The sequence below is a fragment of the Oncorhynchus clarkii genome, chromosome 10, assembly GCF_045791955.1.
Source record: "Oncorhynchus clarkii lewisi isolate Uvic-CL-2024 chromosome 10, UVic_Ocla_1.0, whole genome shotgun sequence".
NCBI lineage: Eukaryota > Metazoa > Chordata > Actinopteri > Salmoniformes > Salmonidae > Oncorhynchus > Oncorhynchus clarkii.
Window position 1 is genome coordinate 44,658,389 of NC_092156.1, and position 19,002 is coordinate 44,677,390.

General features: G+C 44.4%; 1 protein-coding gene and 1 non-coding gene across 2 annotated transcripts in view; one reads left to right on the forward strand and one right to left on the reverse strand.

Moving 5' to 3' along the window:
* Positions 1-19,002, reverse strand: part of LOC139418563 (serine/threonine-protein kinase PAK 3-like) — a 59,797-nt gene that overhangs the window by 27,822 nt on the left and 12,973 nt on the right. Inside the window, exon 2 of the mRNA XM_071168124.1 lies at positions 1,331-1,524. Within this exon, the coding sequence (XP_071024225.1) occupies positions 1,331-1,502 (172 nt within the window). The 5' untranslated portion in view covers positions 1,503-1,524. The remainder of the gene's footprint in view (positions 1-1,330; positions 1,525-19,002) is intronic.
* LOC139419838 (U7 small nuclear RNA) lies at positions 14,326-14,379 on the forward strand. Its single transcript, XR_011635450.1, has one exon. It is a non-coding gene; the product is annotated as a U7 small nuclear RNA (small nuclear RNA).

The following is a 19,002-nucleotide window of genomic DNA, read 5'->3' on the forward strand; positions in this document are numbered from 1 at the left end:
TAGTAGTTTCTTTGCAGCAATTCTTCTGTGAAGTCCTGATTCACACAGTCGCCTCTGAACAGTTGATGTTGAGATGTGTCTGTTACTTTAACTCTGTGAAGCATTTATTTGCTGCAATTTCTGAGGCTGGTAACTCAGATGAGCTTATCCTCTGCAGCAGAGGTAACTCTGGGTCTTCCTTTCCTGTGGCGGTCCTCATGAGAGCCAGTGTCATCATAGCGCTTGATGGTTTTTGCGACTGCACTTGAAGAAACGTTCAAAGTTCTTGACATTTTCCGAATTGACTGACCTTCATGTCTTAAAGTAATGATGGACTGTTGTTTCTCTTTTCTTATTTGAGATAATATGGACTTGGCCCTTACCAAATAGAGCTATCTTCTGTATCCCACCCCTACCTTGCCACAACACAACTGATTGGCTCAAATGCATTAAGAAGGAAAGAAATTCCACAAATTAACTTTCAACAAGGCACCCCTGTTAATTGAAATGCATTCCAGGTGGCCTCATGAATCTGGTTGAGAGAATGCCAAGAGTGTGCAAAGCTGTCAAGGCAAAGGGTGGCTACTTTGAAGAATCTCAAATATAAAATATATTTTGATATGTTTAATACTTTTTGGTCACTACATGATTCCATATGCATTATTTCATAGTTTTGATGCCTTCACTATTACTCTACAATGTAGAAAATAGTACAAATAAAGAAAAACCCTTGAATGAGTAAGAATGAGTGTTTCCAAACTTTTGACTGGTACTGTATATAAATGTCATTTTTTTGTTTTACATTTTTTATAAAAAACAGTTTTTGCTTTGTCATTATGGGGTATTGTGTGTCGATTGAAAAAACAATTTAATACATTTTAGAATAAGGCTGTAACCTAACAAAATGTAGAAATGGTCAAGGGGTCTGAATACTTTCCGAATGCACTGTACGTTGAAATCGGTATCATTATTCTTGAACAGTGATTTTCAATATTCTTTGAATAAGAACTGTTTTTACAAGGATTATATATGACTCTAGCATCTTTTATATAACTGAGATTGTTTCACTTTTTTGCAGAGGGCAGAGCTAAAAATAAATACAATACCCATATCCCAAATTGCATAGCTCAGAGAGGGCTCCTAACCCTAATAAAACAGTGATGTGACTCTATCACTGATCAATGGGTTCCTTGTTTTCACTTGACCTCGTGAGCCAGTGAGGATGTCTCGGGTTTCCTGGAAACCCACAAGAACTCCAGGCCTAGTTATTCATATTTAGGTGACGTGGTCAGGACATACTCAGGGCCCTAGTTCTATACTATAGTAAAGGGTGATGCAGATGTCTACTCACTCTTGTCTCCTCCAGGGAAGATGGAGCGCAGGCGAACCTTCTTGTTCTTCTCTTCAGGAGCCATTGGGAGAGGTTTGGAGCCGTGATTCACTGATGAAGAGTCTCGGGAACTACTGTTCATTCTCAAGGGAGGGGCTGGCGGTTTCTCTTCAATATCGACACTATCGGACATCTTTAGTAACACTCACAGTATCCTAGGACGAAGGGGGAAAACAAGAGAGAGGGAAGTTTAGCATGAGGCTATGATAAAGTAAGCGATTCTTAGGATCAAAGTGGAAAGAGAGAAGAGAGCCATGCCTACAGGCTCTCCCCTGAGATAGCAAAATATACTCAAAATCCACCACTCCCTCTGCACACTGCAGGCTTTAAACAGATCAACATCCATCCCACATTTCAAAAAAAAAAAAATTCATTCCAAATAACTGAATCAAGAAATTTGAGGAATGTTGTAATGGTTTTGAACTTGAGTACAATTGCTGTAAGACTTTGTCAGGAGTTCAACAAAACTCTACAAGGTAATAGTCTCTGGATGGCTGTCGATCTCCCCCTCACTGTGTAATGTTCGCTGTCAGTAGAGGCATGAGCAGCCTCAAGCCAGCGTGTTTTAAATCTCCACGGGTCACAAGAAGGGCTCTCTCTGTGCTCCGGGGGGGGGCACAAGATCCCATAATCTGTCTTTACTTAGACCTACAATTTCCTGTCATAGTTTCACTCTCTGGTTCCTAATATTTTTCTTGAAGGAAGGCCTCTGTGTTCAGGAACTACTCTGTGTAATGTTTTAGATCTGCCGTGTGCCAGAGGAAAAAACAATCCAATCACAAGATTTAGAGACTGGAAAACATCTAGTTATAAAACCATGTTCACATCTGAATGACTACATTCGACAGAAGCTCCAAGTAGATCACAGATCTTTGCTGAGATCATCGTCCGCTGAGATGATGGAGAGAAACTGACAAGAAAGTGTATAGTATGGAGACTGCAGCCCATCGACTTATATTCATCTAGGGGGAGATAAATCCACTAGTACACATCTGACTTCATTAGGAAGCATCTGTAAACAGACAATTTAGTCCTCAGCATAGTCAAACCGTTACATCCCTGATGTAAAATCCTGGACTACTGTACTAATGCAGTTGCAGCCTGTACGGTATTTTCCATGTGTAGCCTGATCATCAGAGATTCAACCAGGCCTCAGTACAAACAGGCGCTTCCAGTTATTAAAACACACTTGACGTTCAAATCGATCAATGTTTTATGTAGGCCCACGACGAAACATGTTTCAGAAACATACAGTGCCTTGCGAAAGTATTCGGCCCCCTTGAACTTTGCGACCTTTTGCCACATTTCAGGCTTCAAACATAAAGATATAAAACTGTATTTTTTTGTGAAGAATCAACAACAAGTGGGACACAATCATGAAGTGGAACGACATTTATTGGATATTTCAAACTTTTTTAACAAATCAAAAACTGAAAAATTGGGTGTGCAAAATTATTCAGCCACCTTAAGTTAATACTTTGTAGCGCCACCTTTTGCTGCGATTACAGCTGTAAGTCGCTTGGGGTATGTCTCTATCAGTTTTGCACATCGAGAGACTGACATTTTTTCCCATTCCTCCTTGCAAAACAGCTCGAGCTCAGTGAGGTTGGATGGAGAGCATTTGTGAACAGCAGTTTTCAGTTCTTTCCACAGATTCTCGATTGGATTCAGGTCTGGACTTTGACTTGGCCATTCTAACACCTGGATATGTTTATTTTTGAACCATTCCATTGTAGATTTTGCTTTATGTTTTGGATCATTGTCTTGTTGGAAGACAAATCTCCGTCCCAGTCTCAGGTCTTTTGCAGACTCCATCAGATTTTCTTCCAGAATGGTCCTGTATTTGGCTCCATCCATCTTCCCATCAATTTTAACCATCTTCCTTGTCCCTGCTGAAGAAAAGCAGGCCCAAACCATGATGCTGCCACCACCATGTTTGACAGTGGGGATGGTGTGTTCATGGTGATGAGCTGTGTTGCTTTTACGCCAAACATAACGTTTTGCATTGTTGCCAAAATGTTCAATTTTGGTTTCATCTGACCTTCTTCCACATGTTTGGTGTGTCTCCCAGGTGGCTTGTGGCAAACTTTAAACGACACTTTTTATGGATATCTTTAAGAAATGGCTTTCTTCTTGCCACTCTTCCATAAAGGCCAGATTTGTGCAATATACGACTGATTGTTGTCCTATGGACAGAGTCTCCCACCTCAGCTGTAGATCTCTGCAGTTCATCCAGAGTGATCATGGGCCTCTTGGATGCATCTCTGATCAGTCTTCTCCTTGTATGAGCTGAAAGTTTAGAGGGACGGCCAGGTCTTGGTAGATTTGCAGTGGTCTGATACTCCTTCCATTTCAATATTATCGCTTGCACAGTGCTCCTTGGGATGTTTAAAGCTTGGGAAATATTTTTGTATCCAAATCCGGCTTTAAATTTCTTCACAACAGTATCTCGGACCTGCCTGGTGTGTTCCTTGTTCTTCATGATGCTCTCTGCGCTTTTAACGGACCTCTGAGACTATCACAGTGCAGGTGCATTTATACGGAGACTTGATTACACACAGGTGGATTGTATTTATCATCATTAGTCATTTAGGTCAACATTGGATCATTCAGAGATCCTCACTGAACTTCTGGAGAGAGTTTGCTGCACTGAAAGTAAAGGGGCTGAATAATTTTGCACGCCCAATTTTTCAGTTTTTGATTTGTTAAAAAAGTTTGAAATGTCCAATAAATGTCGTTCCACTTCATGATTGTGTCCCACTTGTTGTTGATTCTTCACAAAAAAATACAGTTTTATATCTTTATGTTTGAAGCCTGAAATGTGGCAAAAGGTCGCAAAGTTCAAGGGGGCCGAATACTTTCGCAAGGCACTGTATCTCGCCATTTGCAGTGTATGTCACATTGTGTTCCATTACATTGCTGTGCCTGTTACACGTCACACAACATCCTCTCAGGCATCTCTGTACCTAAATGTGAATGTGTGAGGCGGACGTTTGGGCCAGCGATTTAGAATGTGTGTTATAGGGCATGGCTGCTCAGCTGCAGCAAGGGTAGGGCCCAGTAAGGGTAGGGCCTAGGTTAGGGCAGTAATATAATATGAAGCAGAGGCTCCAACAGAGTTTCTTATTTTTCTCTGCTGCTCTCTTACATTGTTATTGCAGCTGTGGGCTTTTGAAGCCCTCTCCTGGAGCATCGGGACCAGGGTAATATCATGAGAGTGACAGGAGCATGCTCCGCATAGTAAACAGTAGGCCCTCTAGGAATGGCAGCAGCATACAGGACAGTGAGACAGATCTGCAGCTTGCAGTAGAGCACACCCCTAGTTAGGGATTCCAACTACATCAGGAACATTGACCTATTTAGGTCATGTGGAGAGGGCTCCCGGATAAAGATGGGATAGCCATCTGGAAGAATGTATGGGGATTCATCTGTGCAAGTTAAGGTTAGGCTCAAGACAGTATACTCATTGTCAACCTGAACCCTGTTGACTACAGTTTGAGATGAGGAAAACAGCTACAGATTCAGTTAAATTAGGGTAATTCCCTCTCCCAATGTAACCAAGTGAAAGTCAAGGAAGCGCAACCTTCAAGAGACAGCACATTCTTCTCAGGCTGTTAGAAGGACGCGAGCAAATGAGCTGTCTGGCGCTGGAATGGTGTCCAATGACTTTGTTCGACTGTGAAATCGCAACCGGGATATGGAGAGTGAGCGCTGGGCTACATGTTCATATCTCTCATCCCCTCCCTCATCCTCCATCTTAGGCTCTTTTCACAGCCTCGCCCTGGAGGCCCATCATGTGATTTACAGTCCAACAGTCTCAGGGCCATGCAGCCTCTTAGACTGGAGACCTACATTAGTGAACAAAAGCCACCAGGCAGCACAGGATTCACTCCCGGACCACTTGCAAATGTCTGTGTGTGTCAAATCAAATCGAAGCTTGTCGGTCGCGTATACAGCTTAGCAGATGTTATAGCTGGTGTGGCGAAATGCTGATGTTACTAGCGCCTAAAAATACAGTAAAATGTCAAACAAGTTCACAAATCATTTTAATGTAAAAAAAAGAAAAGAAAAAGAAAGTACAACAAGAAATGAAGAATGAATGTCGGGACGAATCCAATTAACAAACCAGATAGCACTGTAACATTAATCAAAATGCAATCTATATGCACATACAGAGGATGAATTTACACCAGATATACTTGTCACGGCTGTTGAAAGGAGAGGACCAAGGTGCAGCGTGGTGAGTGTACATTTTATTTTATTTAATCAAAATGACACCGAACAAAACAATAAACACTACAAAAAACAAAAAAAAATGTGACGCTCAAAGGCTACGTGCCCTAAACAAAGTCAACTTCCCACAAAGACAGGTGGGAAAAAGGGCTACCTCAGTATGGTTCTCAATCAGAGACAACGATAGACAACTGTCTCTGATTGAGAACCACACCCGGCCAAACACAAAGAAATAGAAAACATAGAAATAAAGAAACTAGAATGCCCACCTTAGTCACACCCTGGACTAACCAAAATAGAGAATAAAAGCCTCAGGGCGTGACAATACTAAGAATTATATGTACATTAGTAGAATCCAGTATATGCGGTGTGCAAAAGCAGTGTAGCTAAATACAAAGTACAGTAGTATAAACATTAGAATGAGCGATGTCGGGAATACAGTATTGAAAGAGATGGAGACCTGCACACTGTCGAAAAATTTAATAAATCCAAAACTGAGGCTTGAATGCAATTTTTAAAAAATGTTTATCAGAACATCATGGTGCCCCCAAAAAAAATCCTAGTGCAAGAAAGGGCATAAATGAAATGTGAAAACAATCACAAGCGTTGCAGGAATACAGTTTTTGTGAAACATTGTGAAACGGGAAGTGTCCATTGGTTCAATGTCTCTATGACATGGGGCAGCAGTGTTTGCTGTGTGTGAGTGGGTGAGTGTGTATGTGTGTGTGTTTGTGAGTATGAAGTGTGTGTGACAGCTTGTGTGTGTTTCATGTGAGTGAGTGTGCATCACCTGGTAGACGGCTAGTAATCGCTGTTCAACAGTCTGAAGGCCTGGTAATAGAAGTTGTTCAACAGTCTGCTGGTCTGGTGATAGAAGCTGTTCAACAGTCTGAAGGCCTGGTGATAGAAGCTGTTCAACAGTCTGAAGGCCTGGTGATAGAAGCTGTTCAACAGTCTGATGGTCTGGTGATAGAAGCTGTTCAACAGTCTGAAGTCCTGGTAATAGAAGTTGTTCAACAGTCTGATGGTCTGGTGATAGAAGCTGTTCAACAGTCTGAAGGCCTGGTGATAGAAGCTGTTCAACAGTCTGAAGGCCTGGTGATAGAAGCTGTTCAACAGTCTGATGGTCTGGTGATAGAAGCTGTTCAACAGTCTGATGGTCTGGCTTCCGGCGCCGACAGAGATGGCCGCCTCGCTACGCGTTCCTAGGAAACTATGCAGTTTTTTGTTTTTTTACGTGTTATTTCTTACATTAGTACCCCAGGTCATCTTAGGTTTCATTACATACAGTCGAGAAGAACTACTGAATATAAGATCAGCGTCAACTCACCATCAGTACGACCAAGAATATGTTTTTCGCGACGCGGATCCTGTGTTCTGCCTTACAAACAGGACAACGGAGTGGATCCTATGCAGCGACCCAAAAAAACGACTACGAAAGATAGGGAAACGAGGCGGTCTTCTGGTCAGACTCCGGAGACGGGCACACCGTGCACCACTCCCTAGCATTCTTCTTGCCAATGTCCAGTCTCTTGACAACAAGGTTGATGAAATCCGAGCAAGGGTAGCATTCCAGAGGGACATCAGAGACTGTAACGTCCTTTGCTTCACTGAAACATGGCTCACTGGAGAGACTCTATACGAAGCGGTGCAGCCAACGGGTTTCTCCACGCATCGCGCTGACAGAAACAAACATCTTTCTGGTAAGAAGAGGGGCGGGGGCGTATGCCTCATGGCCAACGTGACATGGTGTGATGAAAGAAACATACAGGAACTCAAATCCCTCTGTTCACCTGATTTAGAATTCCTCACAATCAAATGTAGACCGCATTATCTACCAAGAGAATTCTCTTCGATTATAATCACAGCCGTATATATCCCCCCCCAAGCAGACACATCGATGGCTCTGAACGAACTTTATTTAACTCTCTGCAAACTGGAAACGATTTATCCGGAGGCTGCATTCATTGTAGCTGGGGATTTTAACAAGGCTAATCTGAAAACAAGACTCCCTAAATTTTATCAGCATATCGATTGCGCAACCAGGGGTGGAAAGACCTTGGATCATTGTTACTCTAACTTCCGCGACGCATATAAGGCCCTGCCCCGCTCCCCTTTCGGAAAAGCTGACCACGACTCCATTTTGTTGATCCCTGCCTACAGACAGAAACTAAAACAAGAGGCTCCAACGCTGAGGTCTGTCCAACGCTGGTCCGACCAAGCTGACTCCACACTCCAAGACTGCTTCCATCACGTGGACTGGGAGATGTTTCGTATTGCGTCAGATAACAACATTGACGAATACGCTGATTCGGTGTGCGAGTTCATTAGAACGTGCGTTGAAGATGTCGTTCCCATAGCAACGATTAAAACATTCCCTAACCAGAAACCGTGGATTGATGGCAGCATTCGTGTGAAACTGAAAGCGCGAACCACTGCTTTTAATCAGGGCAAGGTGTCTGGTAACATGACCGAATACAAACAGTGCAGCTATTCCCTCCGCAAGGCTATCAAACAAGCTAAGCGCCAGTACAGAGACAAAGTAGAATCTTAATTCAACGGCTCAGACACAAGAGGCATGTGGCAGGGTCTACAGTCAATCACGGACTATAGGAAGAAATCCAGCCCAGTCACGGACCAGGATGTCTTGCTCCCAGGCAGACTAAATAACTGTTTTGCCCGCTTTGAGGACAATACAGTGCCACTGACACGGCCTGCAATGAAAACATGCGATCTCTCCTTCACTGCAGCCGAGGTGAGTAAGACATTTAAACGTGTTAACCCTCGCAAGGCTGCAGGCCCAGACGGCATCCCCAGCCGCGCCCTCAGAGCATGCGCAGACCAGCTGGCCGGTGTGTTTACGGACATATTCAATCAATCCCTATACCAGTCTGCTGTCCCACATGCTTCAAGAGGGCCACCATTGTTCCTGTTCCCAAGAAAGCTAAGGTAACTGAGCTAAACGACTACCGCCCCGTAGCACTCACATCCGTCATCATGAAGTGCTTTGAGAGACTAGTCAAGGACCATATCACCTCCACCCTACCTGACACCCTAAACCACTCCAATTTGCTTACCGCCCAAATAGGTCCACAGACGATGCAATCTCAACCACACTGCACACTGCCCTAACCCATCTGGACAAGAGGAATACCTATGTGAGAATGCTGTTCATCGACTACAGCTCGGCATTCAACACCATAGTACCCTCCAAGCTCGTCATCAAGCTCGAGACCCTGGGTCTCGACCCCGCCCTGTGGCGGACTACTGGACTTCCTGACGGGCCGCCCCCAGGTGGTGAGGGTAGGCAACAACATCTCCTCCCCGCTGATCCTCAACACTGGGTCCCCACAAGGGTGCGTTCTGAGCCCTCTCCTGTACTCCCTGTTCACCCACGACTGCGTGGCCACGCACGCCTCCAACTCAATCATCAAGTTTGCGGACGACACAACAGTGGTAGGCTTGATTACCAACAACGACGAGACGGCCTACAGGGAGGAGGTGAGGGCCCTCGGAGTGTGGTGTCAGGAAAATAACCTCACACTCAACGTCAACAAAACTAAGGAGATGATTGTGGACTTCAGGAAACAGCAGAGGGAACACCCCCCTATCCACATCGATGGAACAGTAGTGGAGAGGGTAGCAAGTTTTAAGTTCCTCGGCATACACATCACAGACAAACTGAATTGGTCCACTCACACAGACAGCATCGTGAAGAAGGCGCAGCAGCGCCTCTTCAACCTCAGGAGGCTGAAGAAATTTGGCTTGTCACCAAAAGCACTCACAAACTTCTACAGATGCACAATCGAGAGCATCCTGGCGGGCTGTATCACCGCCTGGTATGGCAACTGCACCGCCCTCAACCGTAAGGCTCTCCAGAGGGTAGTGAGGTCTGCACAACGCATCACCGGGGGCAAACTACCTGCCCTCCAGGACACCTACACCACCCGATGTCACAGGAAGGCCATAAAGATCATCAAGGACATCAACCACCCGAGCCACTGCCTGTTCACCCCGCTATCATCCAGAAGGCGAGGTCAGTACAGGTGCATCAAAGCTGGGACCGAGAGACTGAAAAACAGCTTCTATCTCAAGGCCATCAGACTGTTAAACAGCCACCACTAACACTGAGTGGCTGCTGCCAACACACTGACACTGACTCAACTCCAGCCACTTTAATAATGGGAATTGATGGGAAATTATGTAAATATATCACTAGCCACTTTAAACAATGCTACCTTATATAATGTTACTTACCCTACATTATTCATCTCATATGCATACGTATATACTGTACTCTATATCATCGACTGTATCCTTATGTAATACATGTATCACTAGCCACTTTAAACTATGCCACTTTGTTTACATACTCATCTCATTTGTACATACTGTACCCGATACCATCTACTGTATCTTGCCTATGCTGCTCTGTACCATCACTCATTCATATATCCTTATGTACATATTCTTTATTCCCTTACACTGTGTACAAGACAGTAGTTTTGGAATTGTTAGTTAGATTACTTGTTATTACTGCATTGTCGGAACTAGAAGCACAAGCATTTCGCTACACTCGCATTAACATCTGCTAACCATGTGTATGTGACAAATAAAATTTGATTTGATTTGATTTGATTTGATTAATAGAAGCTGTTCAACAGTCTGATGGTCTGGTGATAGAAGCTGTTCAACAGTCTGAAGGCCTGGTGATAGAAGCTGTTCAACAGTCTGATGGTCTGGTGATAGAAGCTGTTCAACAGTCTGAAGGCCTGGTGATAGAAGCTGTTCAACAGTCTGATGGTAATATAAGCTGTTCAACAGTCTGATGGCCTGGCAGTAGAAGCTGTTCAACAGTCTGATGGCCTGGTGATAGAAGCTGTTCAACAGTCTGATGGTAAAAGAAGCTGTTCAACAGTCTGATGGTAATAGAAGCTGTTCAACAGTCTGATGGTAATAGAAGCTGTTCAACAGTCTGATGGTCTGGTAATATAAGCAGTTTTTTTGTCTCTCGGCCTTGGCTTTGATGCATCTGTACTGACTCTGTCTGTCAGACCGTAGCAGAGTAAACAGTCTGTGGCTCAGGTCCTTAATGATCTTTTTGGTCTTCCTTTGTGCTGTAAATGTCCTGGAGGGCAGGCATCGTGCCCCCGATGATGCGTTGGGCTGACCGCACAGAGCAATGCGGTTGAGGGTGGTGCAGTTGCCATATCAGGCAGTGATGCAGCCCAGCAGAATCTGTAGACGCTCGTGAAGGTCCTGGGGTCATGCCAAATTTCTTCAGCTGACTGAAGTTCTAGGGGCGCTGTTGTCCTCACCACGCTGTCGGTGTGGTGAGACCATTCCAGGTCCTCAGTGATACGCACACCGAGGAACTTTGAAGCTTTTGACCCTATCCACTGTGGCCCATCAATGTGGATGGGAGCATGCTTCCTCTTCTGTCTCCTGTAGTCCACGGTCAGCTCCTTCATTTTGTTGATGTTGAGGGAGAGGTTATTTTCCTGGCAACACTCCACCAGGGCCCTCACCTCCTCCCTGTAGGCTGTCTCATTGTTGTTGCTAATCAGGCCTAACACTGCCGTGTCGTTAGCAAACTTGATGAGTTGGAGTCGTGCTTGGCCACGCAGTCATGGGTGAACAGGGAGTACAGGATGGGGCTGAGAAGACTCCCCTGTGGGGCCCCCGTGTTGAGGATCAGTGTGGCGGAGGTGTTGTTGCCGACCCTCAGGAAATCTAGGACCCAATGGCACAGGGAGGAGTTCAGACCCAAGGCCCTAAGCTTAGTGACAAGTTTAGAGAACACTACGGTGTTAAAAGCTGAGCCATAGTCTATAAACAGGATTCTCACATGTCCAAGTGGGATAGAGCGGTGTGCAGTGCAATGGCGATTGTGTTGTCCGTGGATCTGTTGGGGCGGTATACAAATTGCAGTGGTTCAATGGAGGTGGAGGTGATATGGTCCTTGATTAGCATTTCAAAGCACTTCATATTGACAGAAGTGAATGTGTGAGGGTGATAGTCATTTAGTTCAGTTACCTTTGCATGCTTGGGCATAGGAACAATGGTGGCCATCTTGAAGCAAGTGGGGATGACAGACTGGGATAGGGAGAGGTTGTAAATGTCCGTAAACATTCCAGCCAGCTGGTCTGCGCATTCTCTGAGAGTGTGGCTTGGGATGCCGTCTGGGCCAGCAGCCTTGCGAGGGTAAACACGCTTGAAGGTCCTACTCACAACAGCTACAGAGATCGGAAGCCCGCAGTCCTCTTGAGCAGCAGGGGTCCAATTCGGCGGCTCTGTGTTGTTTTCCTCGAAGCGTGGGAAAAAGGTGTGCTGTTTTTCCCTTTATAATCAGTGACACTCTGAAGTCCCTGCCACATACGTCTCATGTCTCAGCCATTGAATTGCGACTCCACTTTCTCCCTGTACTGTCTTTTTGCCTTGTTGATTGCCTTGTGGAGGTCATAGGTGGTCTGTTTGTACTCCGTCCATGTTTCCAGTCACCTTGCCGTGGTTAAATGCGTTGATTCTTGCTTTCAGTTTTGTGCGAATGCTGCTATCTATCCAAGGATTTTGGTTTGGGTATATTCTAATCGTCACTACAGGAACAACATCTTCTATGCGCTTTCTGATGAACCCAGAGACAGAGTCCGTGTATTTGTTGATGTTATTCCCAGAGGCGGCCCGGAACATATCCCTGTCCACATGAACAAAACAGTCTTGTAGCATGGATTCCGATTGGTCAGACCAGCGTTGTACAGACCATACCACAGGTGCCTTTTCTCAGGAGATAATGGGGTTGGCATTTGATCGTGAGGTACTCCAGGTCAGGGGAACAGAAACTCTTAAGGGTTTTGTACATTCCTACAATCGCACTATGAGTTGTTGATTTTAACATACTCCTCCACCTTTGTTTTTCCCGCAAAGTAATTTTTCCTAGTCCGTGCGATGTCTGGAAAACCCTGATGGCTGTATAGCCTGATAAAGGCCCCTCCCCCAAAATCCAAGTCTATGTGAGGCAGTTAAGTTAGTCTCTTGTATTTATCTGGTAGGTAATCGGCGCTCTGAGCTTGCAAACTTTATTTTCCAGAGACTGTACATTAGCAAGTAATATACTAGGAAGCGGAGGGTGGTTTACCCTTTTAACTTAAATCGGACTAGTACTAAAGCTCGCCTTACCTTCTCCGGCTGCATCTTCTTGGAAAAAGGGCTCCAGTGATGAAAGGAACTGCTTCGGGTAATCCAGACAAAGGATCCAGCTCCGGAAATTCAAACTTGTGGTGATTTATCCTCGATCTGATGTCCAGAAGTTCTTGTCATTCATAGGACATAACACTGGAACCTTTCTGTTCAATTAAAGTAAAAAATAACACTAAAATAAACAAAAGCCTGCGACGTTGGTTGGGAGCTAGCAACAGGGCAACAATCGTTGGCGCCATCTTGTTCCAGGTTTCCCCTTTGAAGTGCGTGTGCGTGTGTGTGCCTATGCGTGGTATGGATGCAGATTTTAAATTATTTGATTATTCGACTAATATCATCATTTTTTTAAATTATCCGGATAGTAATTGCTATTGACTCTCGATGAATGGCAGAGGTAAACAGAAGACATGCTGCTTTTCTCCAGTGGTTTGGCTAACAGCAACAGTGAAAGAGAGGTAATATTTTCACCATAATGGAACTGATTCTGTATTTCTGGTGAGTGTTTTGCGTTCTTAGAATAGGCCTAATGACAACAGCGGGTTAACAAGGCAGGGGAAGAACAACAGATTTTTAGCTTGTCAGCTCGGGGATTTGATCTAGCAACCTTGCGGGTTACTAGTCCAAAGCCCTAACCACTAGGCTACCTGCCACCCCCAAGTAATTGATCACTAAAATGCGTTCGTATATCCGGATATTCAATTAACCGCGCCCATCCCTACTGTAGTGTGTGTGCATGCGCGCTTGAGTGTGTGTGGATTAGAAGCCTTTATCTAAATGTTTGTGGAGAGTTTGTTACATCATCAAGCCTCAGCATGGGATAACAGTTTGTTAGATTTAAGTCAGATCATTCCCATGAGAAACCCCCTGATTTATGTCTGTCAGAGAGGTAGACAGAGGTGGTTCACTCACAGTGTGGGGAGATGGGCTGACTCCACCTCATAAAGCAGATAAGTGCTGCAGTGTGTGTATGTACAGTATATGTGTGTGTAAGTGAGTGAGAGAGAGGGTGTGTTTTCAGTGATAAGACATTAAAGTAGCCGTGTCCCTGCCCACATGAAAAAAATACTACAGTTTACTATAGAATACAACAGTATTTACTATAGAATTCTGCAGTAAACTGTAGTATACTACACACTATAGTATCCCTCGATCATGTGCATGACTTACTATAGAATTCTGTAGTAAACTTTAGTAAATTGTAGAATACTGTAGAATACTATACTGCACAATGTAGTATCCCTTGATCATGTGTAGAACTTACTGTAGAATTCAGTAGTAAACTGCAACATATTATCCTACACACTGTAGTAACCCTCGATAATATAGTACTCAGGCCTACTATAGAATTCTGTCGTAAACTGTAGTATACTGTAGAATACTATAGTACAGACTGTGTCGATATGCTCATATTTAATTTGCATATACCCCACCCATTTCTCTTCCCCATAGCCCAATTTGTGCCCCCCATGAGTGAGAAACCTACATGCCAAGTATTGACCATATATTGTGTTGCCTACAGGTTATGGAAATGTCCTCTTTTAGTATATGTCCAGTAGGTTTCCTCAAGGAGGAAGACCCAGTTCTGTGTCAAAGATAGTAAAACAAAAACACTATAGTAAATACTACAGCAATGTAAAAACACTGCAGTATATACTAGCATATACTATAGTTTGTTATTTAGTAAACAATAGTATTTTTTTATATGGGTGGGACTGAAACAGTCAACACAAAGCTAGTTCCTACACTTGTTTGGGTGTGGTGAGTCACGCTACAGTATATTCCCCATCTGAAGCAGTTTTTCTGGATATACCTGAATGCACATGAGGGCTTCTGTTAGATTGTGTCACACTCCCCACGAGGAGTGAGAGGTCATTAGTTTCACTTTTACAGAATAGAGGACTGTCTGTCTCCCGACCTGCAGTATGGTTACCCTGCACACTATCTTCGAACAGCTTAGAGTACGGAGTTAGATTGATCACAAGCGGCTAACGCTACCCGGTATCTTTGATCAGAAAAGATCAACTGATTTCCAATGTCTCTAACCTAACTTATTTACTTGATCCTCTTCGTTCCTGGAGGAACTTAGGGCCCGTATCTCTGTCCTGTTAATCATGAAATATTCCATGCTAGACTCAATAGCCTACCTCTGAGAAAGATATCAATCCTGTGGTTACCATGATGTCATCAGTCATGGCCCTTGTTACGTAAAAACAGGCGCCATGTTGAGAGATCGTCTACACTGCCTTGTGGTAAAACAGTTGTGCTTTTCATTAGGTCACTATTATAGAGCAGTGTTGTACTGTAGTTCATATCCAGCGCCCAGACGCAGGCCTTATGTGACCATTACAGTAATAACACAGACCAATCAGGTCCCTTATCTGGTCAGCCAATCAAAGTGAAAGGAAGTTCAAAGCCTTCCGCCCGCAGGTCATTGAAACAACACTTGCGAATGCATCCCATTATTCCTCCACAGACAGACAGGGCCACAGGGCCACAGCACAGGGCTTCATCGATGGCACCTCTGACTCATGGTCCTCTACAAGGACTACATCATCAAGACTACACCTGCGTGTAGGCCACGGGGGCATATTCATGAATATGATGATTTGTGTCAACAACCGCAGGCATTGGGGTCTGTAATATCAAGCATACTCAATGAGTACTCTATCTATTCATCAGGGAACGCACAATACACTATCCTGTAAATACTGGGAGCTAGAATCAATGCACTAGAAGTGAAAGGATAAGTACATAGAAAGTAAAAGCATTTGCACTGTTAGTTAACTATATCTCTGCTGTACACGTATGATGTCATCAGCAGGTTGACTGCAGGAAGTTCCCTTCTTTTCCCTCCCCCATGGGTGTGGCCCTCTGGCTAGTCACATGACTAATGGATGCTTTAGTACTGCTGAGTGGTCAGTGTCCACAGGGACAGCTAAAGATGAACGTATCACAGGAGCCCATACATTTCTTATCCTTCACTGACTGTAGGGTAAAACACTGACCTATTTATTGGGCAATGTCAGCAGACTGACAGGCAGGGAGGCAGTTAGTGTACTTTTCACTGTATGAGTGCACTGCCCCTAAGGAGCATCTCCTGTTTCTCCATCTCTGATCCAATCCAACATTAAAAAAAACAACAGCACCGGCAATCAACAAACAACACTCTTTTTTCTATGTACACGATGGTAGGGTTAGATAACAAGAGGTTTTTGTAATGCTTAAATATGTCAACTGCCCAGGGGGGAAAACAGAATCGCTCTGTCATCAAGAGACTTCTCTCTGTGATTCATCAATAAATAGCGCAATACTTAATTTAAAAAAAAATGTATTCTGGTTGGATTATTCATCATACGCAGCATCTTCAAAATGATACCGTGATGCCAATTTAAGACCACAAGCTGTGGAAAAAAAGGCAGAAAAGTAGCAACGGAGACATGAGGCTAACGTGCCTTAAATTGCCCTTCCTCTTCTTGCTCGGCAGGGCTTGCATTACGGTTGCCACATTAGAATATGCCGTCTTGACAGAAACAGGACTGTACACGTGTCAAACAAGCCACAGGGAGCCAGCACACACACCACTGCCTACTGGCTATACAGTACACGGCCCACCATTATCCCAGATATTACTGGGGATGTTTCCTATTCAACTATTACTCTATCCATGAAGAGCTGTTATTTTCCCTGCTCTTTGGCTCTGATCAAACATGAATGCTGAAGTTCCCCGGCTAAAGCAGGAGGAGCTGTAGAAGGACTGTGATTTAGAGCTGGCCCAGTGATGTGGATGAGGATTGGGGGAGGGCTGGCTGTAGGAGCCTGCCTAAGTTGAGCCTCACTGAGCAGGATAGGCAGGCTCAGCCTCTAGATCTGGCTCAGGCTCATGGCTCTATGTAGCATTACGGCTGGTGGAGGGGAGGGGGGGGCAGGCCAACTGGGGAATGGGGTCTGTTGTGGACGTTGAAGAGGCATATCCAGTTCTGCTCTGTTACAGGGGGGAGCTGTTAGGATAACCAATCATCACCTCTTGAGACTAGGATGACTAGCTGTGCAGAATATTTCTGCAGGATTGGAGTATTTCTGATTGCTTTTACGTAGCTCTGAAAATGTTGGACGACATAAATCCCTATTGTAATTTTGTACATTTGTATTCGGACACACGTTACTTCAAAGCCTATAAAATGACGCGTCAAAACAACAGCCTTGTTCTCCATACGCTCTCTCCTCACAGCACAGGGGAGGGCGCACAGCACAGACCCTGATCACAGCGGAGAGCAGACCACCACACACAGGCCAAACCACAGCAGATGTCATCTCTTTAAAGCCCAAACCCTCACCTCTCGCGTGATTTCCCTGTCAAGGTCACCACGGAAACAGAAGTCATTGAAGGAATGAAAATATTATTTTATCCTCCTCTTCACTTGAACAGACAGAGAGAAAACAGTCCTGGGATCAGCTGACAACAACGGCTCTCTTTGATAGAGCCAGGGCCAATAGAGGGACCAGTCTCAAGGTAGAGAGCTCCAAAACTCTCGGAGGTCCACACTGATCCACTGGGTACAAACTATAGGCTATAGTTGTATTTATTTTTGTACAGTAAATGCTACCTCATGTCCATAATGTAGAGATAATCATGTAAAAGGGAAATGTACGTGAACAAGAAAGCTCTTAGATTTAAACTTCTTTCATTCAATTCCCTTAGAAATGTAATAGATAATTGACTCCATGTGATTCTGATTCTGTATAATCTGTCTTTCTGTTCCTCCTGACTGATATATCAGTCTTTCTCCCTAGAAGCTCCACCTCCTCCCAGAATTCCTTCCTGGGCCTGCTTTGCATACAGCCGCTAGACCTCCATTAGATTCACAATGAGCCACAGTTCAACTGCAGCTCAGAACAGGTGGCAGGTGGGACGTGGTGTGTGTGTGTGTGTGTGTGTGTGTGTGTGTGTGTGTGTGTGTGTGTGTGTGTGTGTGTGTGTGTGTGTGTGTGTGTGTAATTAACTCTTCTTACTCTGAGATCCCAGTGAATCCCAAGGTCATTCACTACAAAGCAAGTGGAGTATTAATCTTAGCGATAACCCTAACCAGCTGACCAACTAGAAGTGTTCCATTTGCTCATCTGATGCAAAATGAATTAAAAAGACATAGAAGTATTGTGTCTATACTCAATGACCGCTCAAAATCATTTCCCACAAAATAATAAAATAATAACAGGAAAATCATTCCTGACATTTCTTCTGGGTCAGTTGTGTTAAAGTGATCTCTTTCCATGGGTAATACTGTACACTCGTCATACTGGTATTCACACAAACACACAGCTGTTTAGGGAGTAGGTATTCACAGAGAGGAGATTCATTTGGAGGGGGATGATTTAGTAAGAGCTGGAAGAACCCTTACACCGGATCATCGCAGCTAGCTAGCTGCTATCCGAATGGCTACTCCTGGCTAATGTCTCTGTCCCGAAGCAAGCACCAGTTAGCCTGGAGCTAGCCTCGAGCTAGGCCCCTCTCTCAGCTAGCCGATTGCTGCCGGCGTACACTCCGCCCGACTAGCATCACTACTCTGGACAGTTCTGACTTAGAATATGTGGACAAATACATAGGTGTCTGGTTAGACTGTAAACTCTCCTTCCAGATTCACATTAAGCATCTCCAATCCAAAATTAAATCTAGAATCGGCTCCCTATTTTGCAACAAAGCATCCTTCACTCATGCTGCAAAACATACCCTCGTAAAACTGACTATCCTACCGATCCTTGACTTCGGCGATGTCATTTACAAAATAGCCTCCAACACTCTACTCAGCAAACTGGATGTAGTCTATCACAATACGATCCATTTTGTCACCAAAGCCCTACATACTACCCAGCACTGCGAACTGTATGCTCTCGTTGGCTGGCCCTCACTACATATTCGTCGCCAAACCCACTGGCTCCAGGTCATCTATAAGTCTTTGCTAGGTAAAGCCATTGCAACACTCACCCGTAGCACACACTCCAGCAGGTATATTTCACTGGTCATCCCCAAAGCCAACACTTCCTTTGGCCGCCTTTCCTTCCAGTTCTCCGGTGCCAATTGACTGGAACAAATTGCCAAAATCACTGAAGCTTGAGTCTTATATCTCCCTCTCTAACTTTAAGCATCAGTTGTCAGAGCAGCTTACTGATCACTGTGCCTGTACATAGCCAATCTGTAAATAGCACAC